The sequence below is a fragment of the Myotis yumanensis genome, unplaced genomic scaffold (genome assembly GCF_028538775.1).
Source record: "Myotis yumanensis isolate MYYU_CA2020_CCGP unplaced genomic scaffold, mMyoYum1.0.hap1 SCAF_3, whole genome shotgun sequence".
In the NCBI taxonomy this organism is placed as follows: Eukaryota; Metazoa; Chordata; class Mammalia; order Chiroptera; family Vespertilionidae; genus Myotis; species Myotis yumanensis.
This window is the reverse complement of record NW_027223754.1, coordinates 118,003,163-118,015,879: the sequence shown is the minus strand read 5'-3', so window position 1 is coordinate 118,015,879 and position 12,717 is coordinate 118,003,163. Positions and strand designations below refer to the sequence as shown.

Sequence of the window (12,717 nt, the reverse complement as noted above, 5' to 3'; positions counted from 1 at the left end):
GGTGTTTTTTTGTTTTTTTTAATAATATTTTCATGAGACAATTTGTTGAAACAGCCTTAAATTACCTGATCCAGTGAGGCTCAGTGACATTTAACAAAATTAGACATTAATTATGAATTATATAAATCATGGACTGATGTCAGGTTTTTTTTGTGTGTGTGTGTTTTTCAACCAGTTCTTTTCAAGTCTCTAAGGCAGGTCATTCTTTCTGAGTATTTGAAGTAGAACTAAAATTTATGGGCTATTGATACTAAACATTGTGTGGATATGTGCAGCTAATTACACAGAAGAAGGGATGATGGACTTGGGGGAGATCAGTTTTAAAAAGATCTACTTTTCCTCATATTACATTCCCTACTTCTGACTGTATTTTCCCCAATATTCAGTTCTTGGCAGCCCCACCATTATAGAGGCAGGAAAGTCTGAAATTGGAATGTCAACTAGTGACATTCACACAAAAGGAGATGATAGCTCTTAAATACTATAAATAAAAGGATTTGTAAGTGTTCTATCTGATATAATAAAAAAAGCCTAAAATTTATTAATGTCTGCTTAGAACAGGTAGGAAATATAAAAATTCTACATTTCTTCAAAAAGTGGTTTAAAACTGATCTAAATTAGGTTAAACCTTCAGTGAAAGTATTTAATAAGTCTGATGTGAAAAATAATCATTTCTATTCATGGTCTTGAATCAAGGCAGATGCTGCCTTGGGTAAACCAGCCAGTTTATGAACTTGGTAATTTTTCTTTCTTACTCTGAAATTACAAACTCACTCCCCTCCCTCAAGCCCCCCCGCCATTTGGTTACACAAGCTCAAGATGAGTCATTTTAATTGCAAAATGTCAAATATTGATAAAGGTCCTCTTTTTACCATCCTAGCTCTCTCTGCTAAGGGACATTATTTTAACATGTGTCACCCAGGCCTTTTAGAAGATGTATTTAACATATACATATATATTTAGTGCTTTTTATTTTCAAGTTTTTTGAATCTAACATTTATCAAAAGGTTGGGCATTGGAGGAGAAAATTTCATGAAAAAATTGGAATATTTAGAATAAAATTTTTAATATCTTAAAGCTTAGCTAACTCATTTTGAAGAAGGCTTCATGAAGCCAGAATACTTTAGGCAGTTTATTGTAAAGATATGAAAAAAATGGGGAAGAAAATATTCAAAGGTATGTTAGAACTCAAACTTTTCACTTCCCATGCCATGCATTGCATTACTAGTTTATTTAGGAGGAATTCATAATATTGACTCTGTCTTTGATCTGTCTTTGCTAACTTATTTCATATATTCATTCACATATTACTGAAGTCAACACAAAACTTGATTAACCTTTTCTTTATTCATTCTTGTAGGTGCTCAAGGAACAGTACCTTGGCTACAGAAAGATGTTCTTGGGGGATGCTGTAGATGTGTTTGAAGCCAGGCGAGCAGAAGTCAAGAAGTGGCAGAATGCCCCCCGAGTTACTACTGGACCCACCCCTTTCAGCACCATTCCAAATGCAGCAGCTGTAGCCATGGCTGCAACACTTACACAGCAGCAACAGCCTGCTACAGGTCTGAATGCATTCAAGTTATAGCTTCTTACTGTTAAAATGCAGAACATTTATGTGCATTTTTATGTCTTCCTTGTGTTAGCACTGAAGAAATTTCTATGAATACAGTACAGTCTAAAAATTGTGATGGACACACTTATAATCATACCTGATAAAAAAAACGCAGGGTAGTCTTAGCAATAATTATATAGCAATGAGATACTGAATATTGTGAATTTACTTAATGTTATTTGCTGTATTGCTATAAATACCCTTTAGAACATGGTGTTTCACTACTGAATTACATTTAGAAGTAATAGATTCTAAAATCGTGATTGTATCATTTGTTGTTTTAAAGTCAGATAATCCAGCCATACATTGCAGTTTTCATGTATGATACTGATAGATGGTGCATTCTTATTTCTTCATACATAGTGATTACAGAATACTGACATTCAGGATGAAGTGTGTTTTTATTGACTCAAGGTGTGTTGAAGGCCAATAGTTTTGTTTGTATGTATAATGATAAGAAAGAATACGGGCCCTCTAAATCAAATTTGGAAGAAAGTATATGCTAGACTTGTTTGTACCTTTTCAAAATGAACAAAGAAAAAGCAAGAGCAGGAAAAAGATGTTTCGAGATGCTCTGTATTGCACATTAAGAAATGTGAATAGAAAGTTGAGCAGATATAAGTCATTGGTGAGATACTGGAATGTAGATTATTTTAGTCCTTGGTATAATTCCACTTGTTACGAGAGAATCGTATTTGTGGTCAGTTCTGCAGTGTTCAATTTGGTCCTGTTGTCTTTCAGAGATTGCTATTTGTCTTTTCTACTGCAGTTCCTTTTTTGGTAGGCTTGAAGTTCAATATAGAAAAATATAGTCTTAATGGATATTGACTTTTTTTTTTTTACTCATTCATACATTTTTTAGTGATGCCTACTATTCTGTAGCATGTATCCTTCTGAGAGTTTCATATAGTTCAGGAATAAATTATAGTACAAAATAAGTAAAAAAAAAACCCAAAAAACGTAGATTGCATTCATGCTGCCTCTACAGGGAAGCATTCTCTGTTTCTCATTATTGGCAGTTTAAAAAATTGTTCTTCACATTTGGAGATGACAGAATTGACTTCCCATCAGTAAACAGCTGCTGATGGATTTACGCCAAGTCCTCTGCATTCCATGGCTGGACCCATGTGAATAGTGGCTCACAGGAGCACTGTATAGTAGCTCTCTAGCTGGCTGGAAGGTAGGGTTGTATTCTCAAGTTATGGAGAAAAAAGTCATTTTGGGATTGAATCCCTCTCCCATAATTATGATCCTAAGTTCTCATGATTCTTTAACCAATTAATCAGACCAACCATAGTCCCAATTTACTTTTTAGAACCAATATCAGTCCTAAAATAGATCAGATAAGCATAGGTTTGGGTAAGTTTTCCTTGCACATAAAGGATTTCCATTCTAAGTTAGAGAGGTTTGTAGGTTTTCACTCATACATTTTGGGCTTATGGATATATGAAGGTATATGTTCATTTCTCTAAATATGAGTGCCTATTATATGCTAGGTTCTGGCAGTATTATAGGTATGGTCTTTGCTTTCTGTGGTGATGGTGAATATAGCTTAATTTAGAGTAATCATGTTGAGGAGCCTTTTTCTTATTTGCTTTAATTTTGTCTGTGACTTTTGTCAGACTTTGGGGGAACTGACTATTTTCTCTGTTCCCTGCAGTTTTGAAACCCACATAAGATTTTTTAATCAGGTGGTAGGGATTGTAATTTATCAACCTAAAAAGTCTTGCAGTGTTTTCATTTTGAGTTGTATGAATTTTTAGAACTGAGAAGCTGAACAATCATAACAGTTTTTCATTTTGTCTTCTCTTTTTCCCTTTGGTTTTTTTAAAGATCTACCAGGCTCCATAGTCCATTCTTTTATGATTTCTCCCCATTTAGATGTTAGTTATTTTAGTCATGCCACCACTGTAGCAAGATTTATGTAGTCTGTTAGATTTGTATTTATTTTACACCCTGTTTAGAAACAACTCTATTAATTACATTATGCAAATGACTTATTCCTTATGTCCTATGACTTCGATGAAATCTTTTTAAATACCAGTAACAGATTTTAAAAATGATCTAGATGAAGCTAGGTAAAGCTTGTGTGCTATTTTTATATATCACTGTTGATCTGTACAAGATTTGAGTTGTTAGAGGCAGTTTGCTTTTATTTGCATATGGAATCTTGACTTCATTAATGTAAAAAAGCAGATAGCTTCTTGGGCTACTACCTTCTGAAGGTGGTGTGTGGTCTTTCTTGGATGTGGAGGTATGCACTTAAGTGACTTCTTGATCATTCTTCGATGTTTTTTAATGAAGATGTAATAGGACAGACTTGTGTGATTTATGCTTATTGCTTCTGAAGTCTGAAGAGAATTGTTGAAAAACCAGCAGGCTATTTATGTATGAAATAAGCATGAATACATGGGTAAATTACATGTTGGTAGAGCTTGAGTACACTTTCCCACCCACCAGTATTTCTGAAGCCTCTTTAAAAGCTTAAAATTTACATTAGGCTTTTTCAGTATAATTTTAACTTAGGGTAGATTGTTTTAAGCTAATGTGCTGGGGTTAAGTTTTGCTGTTGTGTTTTGACACTTTTAAAAGTTCTTGATGTTTACATAAATAAGACTTTTCTCATGTGACTTAGCTGCTGTTTTCAAGGAGTACTGAGATGTTTTGGTAGGAATTCCTACTTTCCAGCTTTTAGTGTAGGTTTGGACATTTAAGATGTAGTGTTAAATAGGAAACTAAGTATTTTGTTTTAGTTTCCTGTGGTTTTATGATTTTTTGTTGTATTTAATAACCAAAGGAACATTCCCCATTAAATCAGTAAGGGAAGTTTTTCAAATTGGGGAAAAGGCATTTTTTGTTTTTTTAAGAAATACTATTATTTTAAGATATGACTTATTTTAGAATATGACCAAACTAATTACATTAGCTATTTTTGAGTGGTCTGAAAATTATTAAAAATTTTAGCACTTTAGTTCTTTTCCTGTGAATGCAATTTTACTTTTTAAAGGGTAGAACTTATTCTGGAAAATATGAATTAACAGTATTAAACTTGATTTTGTTGTGTGTGAGTATATTATACCGTAACTTTTGTAAAATGTTACTCTACATGAAGATTTCACTTTGGGCGATCATTGGAATATATTACTACTAACTTGGTTTTGTTTATGGCACTAAAGAGCCTCTCATTGAATGAGTATTCAGATTTCGAAACAGACTTCTTGAATTGTTTACGTAACTTTGCCTGAAGGATTTAGATTCTGCTTTCTAATAGTGAAACTAATTTATATGCTGGCCAGAGTATAATATATATGCTAATACTTTGGCATGGGAGATATTTATTATGAGTCTTTAACTATTAAAAATGTTATACATTTGCCTACTAGTTTTATAAATAATGTTGCCTTCAGAATTTGTGTGAAGGTACAAAACTCAAAATATCATGTACCTGTTGTGCAATGGAAAGTCTTGTCATCATTAGAGTTCTTCATTACCTACATCCTGAATATCGATGATTAGAGTTGCTCTTAAAAATAGACCCTGTCTCAATAAAAAGCATGCTATTTGAGTAACTCTTATGACTTGTAGGACTGAGGGCTGTTGTGTGCATTATTCTCTAGGGTCTTCCACCAGCAGTGCCTCCTATTAATATGTGACACTTAAGTCTCTCAGTGTTAAAGAAACTGGACATGTGTTTTCTACATAGTATTTTTGTTAGAAATAAGAAATTAATATGCTTAGTTTCTTTTTCCTGTAGTAACATTTTACAAAAGAGCTGCTTGTCAAGTATTTTAGTCTCAAATTGATCTCAAACTGGGTGTAAAAATTTTAATCTTTTTTTAATTTATTTTTTAATAGTAGTATGAGAACTCTGGCTGCTGTTAGTTCTTATTCTTTGTTTTCTGGGTGGAAGCTATTTGAAAAGTCCAGTTTTTGTCCCAGTGTAGCAAAATGTAGTTCTTCAGGGTTTTTTTTAATGCTTTATAATTTACACTACCTTTTGAATATACAAACCTCATTCATTGAACAACTTGAAGGCTTTGAATTCTTTGAAAATTTTAAATTTCAATCTGTATATTACTTTGGCAGATCCCTCAACTTTGAGATGCACTGATCACTGTGCTTGAAAAAGACAAGACTGAAGATTGTACTATGAAATTTATTGAATAGTTTTCATAAATTATTTATCAAATGAGAGATTTTTAGATTTTTGTAGTCTGCTTAGTCTTAAAAGTATATAGTTAAAATGAGAGGCAAGTTTGATGCTATTCTTGCCAAACAAACTCAGCTAAAATCTTTCAAGTAACAAATGGGAAAAGGATGACTAATCGTTCTGCATCTGAGTACATTTTCCAAAATGTTGGAAAGAAATTTCTGAATTGAAATCTTGAATGTATTGAATCTGTCAAGGTACACAGCAGTGCCTTTGTAAATGTTCATTATCTATCTTATTTAATCAGGTGATAAGTGGTGTAATGTAGCACAGAGCTTAACAATAGGACTTAATTATCACTTTTTGTGAACAATTTGGAATTGTCATGTTACTGTGTAATTGATTTGCTTTAAAATGAACAATAAATTTAATAAAATAAAACATTGTCTTGTTTTTTATCTACTTATTGTATATATATGATTTATATTTCATAAAAAAAATCATGCCTAGTTTTTGGGTACTTACTCTTATGAAGTAACATGATAGTTTTGCCATGTTAGCCTCAGTCTCTTTTGATCAATTGAGACTTGACTCTAATGGTAAGGAGCTTGTTTGCAAAAGAAAAAAAGTAAAAATCCTTTACTGATTATACCAACTAATTTTATCAGAAAGCAAGTGGGGAGATCTAAAATAATTCTAAAAGTAAAACTATGAAAGAACTATAATTTACAATACATTAAAGATTTCAAATTATTTAGCAGGTTAAACTAACATTCATCTTTCAATGCAGTAAACCTCTTAATTGTCTAGTGTGAACAAGTTAATTAAAAAAATTTGGGGGGTAAGTAAATCAGTTGAGACAGATAAATTAGGATGGGGAGACATCCTGAAAACTAAGTTTTAGCAAATAGAATTTGTTTAAAGTTATTACTGTTCATTTTAAAAACAATTTCTTAAACTTTAATCTTGAAAGAGTAAGGCAAATTTGTTTTATCCCCCCTCCCGTTTTTTATTTTTTATTTTTTATACCAGGGCCACAGCCATCTCTGGGAGTTAGTTTTGGAACGCCATTCGGCTCAGGTATTGGCACTGGCTTGCAATCAAGTGGCTTAGGTTCTTCAAACCTTGGAGGTACACTTTAACTTTTCTAATAATTGCATTACACTATTATACATTTGAATTGATACCAGCCTGTAAAAAATTTCTAAGAGGATCTACTATTTTGGAAGTTAAGTTTCCATCTGCCAAAAACAATTCTCCAAACATAATCTGTGCTGTATAGTATTAGACTTAGAACCTAAGAAATCATTTTATCTGTGAATAGTGAATATTAAAAAGTATTAAAATTAAATGGCAGGGATGTTCTTATATTCAAAGCAATATGCTAAAATGTGAACTTGAAAATTATTTAGTTTCAATAAATTTAACTTAAAATTAGTAGTTTAACATCAGTTTGGAGTTCAAACTACTGGATATACAGTCACCTAATCATTATCTTTTTCTAAAAATGGACATTTTAAATGGGGAAATAATTTTACTGTAATTTGAACAGTTCAACTTTTGGTATATTTGCCTGTGTACATATTTGTATACATAGCAATTGTATTTATTTTAATAGTTTCATAAGTTAATTCTAATTAGTAAGGTAAGTCTGCAAAAATATGCTAAATACAAATGCATTCATAATTACCTGATCTGGATGATTAAAAGTTGATTGTGTTTTATGGAGCACATTGCCATATAATGAATAAGGTTCCATTATTTCCACTAAACTATACATCTCATAAGAGGGGAAGTTTATAAGCTATTATGGCTTTATATAGTAGACCTTATTAGGAATTACTAGAATTATGACAGCATAATTCTTACTATTTATAATCCAATTTGCCATCAGTTAGAGGCAGTAAGACTATCAAACTCAATATTTTAGATAAGCTATTGTAAAGTAACCTAAAAAGAATTTGAATTTTATTTTTAAGCACTTGGCGTTTAGGAGAGTAAAAACGAGTCTTCTAGCAAAATCTCTTGGAATTTATATAATGAAAATATTTTTTTATTTAAATTGTGAGTGTCCTATTACTAAGACAAAACATGATGCTTCCACTCCCTTTTTCTCATTGTTACATTGGTTGATGCCATGGCAACAGCCTCCTATTGATTATTATGTAGTTATGCAGTTTTTCAGTGGCAGAGGTTCTTAAGTGAAAATGTTTGGGTAAAAAAACAGAGTAAAATCACCATTGCAGTACTCTGTGTTTAAATTACTGTGGATGTCATGCTTATTATAAATTTAACCTTTTTGTTTCCTTCAAAATGAAATATCCCCAAGTAGATCTGTTTATTTCTGTTTGACTGAAATCATGCTTGAATGATTACTAAAATTTCTAGTTCATTTGGAAGGATCTTGTTTTTTAAAAATTACAAATGGGTCATAAACTTAGTCTAAATACATATAAATGTTTTATTTCAGGGTTAATCTGGTTCATTCCCAAGAAGTTTTATGCAAAGGAGTAAATAGCAGATATCCTTCATAAGGCCATGTGTTTCAACACTGTATTTATTAGACCGTTTGATAATTTGGGGTTTTACTTGTTAGTATCCTTTAAACCTGTGTTTTACATGCCGTTGTATATTTCTCTATTGCCCTTCCACTAGGATTTGGAACTAGCTCTGGTTTTGGATGCAGCACCACAGGGGCCTCCACATTTGGATTTGGAACAACAAATAAACCCTCAGGAAGTCTTAGTGCAGGTTTGTGTGTTTCAGCCTGAATTTCAGACAAATTTAATGGTGCAAAGTATTTAATTTAAAAGCATAAGTATTGTGATTTCCAATATCCAAAAAAGATCCCTGGCTTAGTTTCTGTTCTCTGGATGAAGTATGCAAGCCTAACCATATAGCTTTATCTCATAAGCTAAATCTCAGGTTTATAAAATATTTCTAACAACACTTAACTAGTTTGATAAAATAAATAAGTATATCTTATCTTAACTAAGTAAGAGATTCTTTGAACCCAATGACTAGCTTCATGGTTAAACAGTTTTCTTCATTATTATAAAAGAACCCATTTGGGTTTAAGTTTTAACTCAGTTTTTATCATTCATTCAGGAGAATGGTTTTTCTTCCAAAGAGATCTTCTTTAGTTATTACATTCCATCTTACAATTGGGTTCTTTGTTCGTTATTTGAAGTAGATATAATCTTCTCTAACTCTTCTGGTAGAAAACTCCAAACACCGTCTACTTTGCATTTTCTCTGTATTTGTAAATAATGACTTATTTAAATGTGCAGCGTTCAGGGATAAAAAATAGGTCTAAATTAATGATGTAATGCCAGTTCAATTTTGTTGAAATTGAGGAAATTTGAAGGAAATTCTGTTTAATATTAAATAGCGTCTAAAATCAACAGTTTCAACAGAGGAAGATAGTAAAATTCAGTGGTATCAGAATTATAAGTATGTTAACTAGACAGTAATAGTACTTGCTCTTAATTACACAGGGCTCTTATAAAATTAAAACAATAGGTATTACTCTTTGGTATATTACTTGTCCTAAAACTTGTGTGTTGTTGTTTTCTTAGAGGACTTAAAATTGCAAGGGTGGGTCCAGAGGTTGTGAAAGTATCTTTAACATGTTGATAAAATGTTTCTGGAGGAACTGAGAAGGAAGGCACCTTGGCATATTGAATTCCCAGGAAAGTGGCAGCTTGAAGTCTGCAGATTTTAGTTATTTGCGCTAACACTTCTTTTTTGACCTGGATGGTTAAACTTCTGTCCCTAATGGTGCCACTTAACTATTTGCTAAGTTGTTTTCTTATAAAATTTTATGTTAGAAATTTAGGGCCATATGATAGGTACTATTTCTATAGATTATATATTCTTGTAGCTAGAACTTTGCCTCTCATCCTCACTTTTTATATTTGTTTTTGTGACTTAACTTCTGATATGAATATTCTTTTCCCTAAACATAAGGCTTTGGCAGCTCAAGTACATCTGGGTTTAACTTCAGCAATCCTGGCATCACGGCATCAGCTGGTTTGACATTTGGGGTGTCCAATCCTGCCTCTGCAGGTTTTGGAACAGGAGGACAACTCCTTCAGTTGAAGAAACCTCCAGCTGGAAACAAAAGAGGAAAAAGATAAACATATGGGTAGATGTGTTGGGAGAATCCATTGCACTGTCATTTATTCTGAGTCTATTTTTCTAAAATTGATGCAGTAATTTAATTGCATCCCAAGATATTTCTAAAGTTTTGATATTTTTCCCTACTCTGGAATTTTAACTTTGTTCTGATTTGCCCTGTTAAACTTCTTTTTTCTTGTGAATTTGAAACCCAGTTGTATATTTTTCTTTATTTTGATTCTCAGTATACGAAATGTTCTGATTACATCGCTGGTTGGTAAAACCTATTTAACCTAGTGTTGATAGCAATGTTTTTGTTGATACAGTTTACATTATGTGAATATATACACATGTGTTTCTTATATAGGTGGTATGAACTCTAGGACCGAATCAGTTGGTTTCTTGATAAAGGTCTTTTGAACTACACTGCAGGGCATTTTGTGAATATGTATATAAATCTATACAGAATACACACAATTGTGTGTGTGTGCATATAAAATATATATTTACAGACCTACAACTTTTGCCTCAGACTGTTCCCCTTTTCTAAGGGTATTCCATTTTTCACCTTTGCAGCTTCAAATTCTCAGTGCTTGTAGAATGATGAGCTAGAGGTATCAGGTCATTGCAGTTATTTGCTTAAAGACTTAATGAAATGGTTACTGTTGTAAATATTTGACCTACTCAACTTCATTGCCCCTAGTCTTTTCCATACTCATTTCCCACCTTAACCTTGAACAGCTACTCTAGATGAGGAATGCTGTAAAATTTGTTGAACATATTTTAACAGATTTTATTATCCTATATCTTCTCATATTGCTATATGAGATGTTTTTTCATATCTGAAATGAACCTTCAAGAGCATATTTGAACTCCAGACTGGTGTTCTGGGAGCAAAGAGCTATTAAGCCAAATTGATTCTATGCAGGTGAAGGAGGCACTATGATTTTAGTGGCAACTTTTCTAGCTATTCCAATACAGAGTTCTTTCCTATAGGGCTATTGACATTGACACCAAATGGAGTGGCTCATCAGCCTCTTAATGTCTTAAGTAAGTGCTTAATTTGGAATAGAGAAACAATATATTTTAAGAAAAAAAAAGTATTCTTTGTAGCAATTATAAACTATCCCCTGTTTTAACAGCTCCAGGTAATAACACATAGGCGTGTCAGATTGCATCTGTGTAATATTTGTCTATATTAGTACTAGTGACATAGAGTGGGTGAAATGAGAGCCCTTGGAAAGAGAATGGCCTTAGCCATGATTTCAGACAGAAACCATTAGGTAGACCTATGTAGCTGTCAATTACAGTTTTCAGACGGGATGTAAACATGGAATTTCATTGAAAATAATTTAATTTTTTATATAGAAGGTTTTGTACATACTGTGCATCAAACGAATATTTTCAGAAGCATTTCGCCGAGGTACCTTTTTTCTAAAATAGATATTGCATAAATATGTGTGTGTATACATACATGCATGCACACACAAACACACACACTTTTAGTATAATGTTGGGTTTGATTATAAAAGTGTTGTCAAATCTGTTTTATTTATCCACATATAGCAACGATTGGCTTTTTGGAATTTAAATTTTTTGCACCTTGATGCATTAAAATAAGGAAAATGCTTTGTTTCTAAGCTCTAATAAATGCTTTGTTTTTATTTTTGCACACTTCTCTAATATTGCAATCCCTAAAACCAGGTTTTGGGGGCAGTTAGGAAAATGTGATTTTGTGTTTTCAATTACTGTCAGAATTAAATATCCAATTAGAATAAACATTTTCTTAAAGGATATTGAGTTTTACTGCAAAAATCTGAATATTTACATTTCTTGTTTTTTTTCTTTATATATTTTACATTTTAATGTGCTGAACCACTGGAAATTTGTAACAGATCAGTTTATGATAGGAGTTTAAACATGTCATTGTCTCCATTGTCTTCACTTTGTCCAGAGCCTGTCATTGAGTAAACAATAAAATGTATTGTGTCAGTTGCTTTGAATCTTTGCAGGTGTTAGTAGTTCTTAATATGTAATTTTCTCATTGTTTCTCTTTTATTCTCTTTGGTTGTTTTTCAGTGTTTTCACAGAATTGTAATCTTGCCTTAAAAATGTACTAATAAAGACTGAATACAGAAAGTAAGTTTGAGTAAAAAGTAAAAGTCCCCTTCAACCCCGAGGCCCTGATTCCACTTTCTTCCCCAGAGTATTCACTCCTTAATGGTTTGGCATATATTCTTTTAGACTCTTTCAGAACATGTATACAAATGTTATTCTATTTCTCTTCTTTCCTCTCTCATTTTCTCATTCTCTTAGATTATTTTTCTTTTTTAACAAGTGGGTTAAAAATCTGTGTATTCTGTGACTTGCTTTTTTCCCCTTTTAATGCTATATCATAAACTTTTGTTCCTGTCATTGCAGATTTATTTTTTATGTACTATTCTGTAGCATGGATGTACAATGATTTATTTCAACTAATACCTGTTGGTAGGCAGCTTCTTCCCAGTATCCTATATAATAAAAGGCTAATATGCAAATAGACCAAACGGCAGAACAGCCGGTTGCTATGATGTGCTGACCACCGTGGGGCAGATGCTCAATGCAGGAGCTGCCCTCCGGTGGTTAGTGTGCCAGAAACTGGGCTGGCAAGCACGGCAGTGGTGGCGGGAGCCTCTCCCACCCCGGGGCAGTCGGACATCCCCTAAGGGCTCCCAGACTGCAAGAGGGCTCAGGCCGAACTGAGGGGATCCCCCGACTCCAGTGCCCGAATTTCATGCCCTGGGCCTCTAGTTTCAATATAATAGAAAAAGCTGCAGTGAATATCCGTGTACATGGT

The 12,717-nt window shown here is 32.8% G+C and overlaps 1 protein-coding gene across 4 annotated transcripts in view; it reads left to right on the top strand.

Moving 5' to 3' along the window:
- Positions 1–11,884, top strand: part of NUP58 (nucleoporin 58) — a 52,651-nt gene extending 40,767 nt beyond the window's left edge. For 3 of the 4 annotated variants that reach the window (XM_070409452.1, XM_070409451.1, XM_070409450.1), the window contains 4 exons: positions 1,361–1,562; positions 6,795–6,893; positions 8,418–8,513; positions 9,732–11,884. In XM_070409452.1, the coding sequence (XP_070265553.1) occupies positions 1,361–1,562; positions 6,795–6,893; positions 8,418–8,513; positions 9,732–9,901 (567 nt within the window). In that variant the 3' untranslated portion in view covers positions 9,902–11,884. Of the gene's footprint in view, positions 1–1,360; positions 1,563–5,698; positions 6,177–6,794; positions 6,894–8,417; positions 8,514–9,731 lie in introns of those variants that run through there. The other variant, XM_070409453.1, reaches the window with a different exon arrangement.
- The last annotated feature ends 833 nt before the right edge of the window (positions 11,885–12,717 follow it).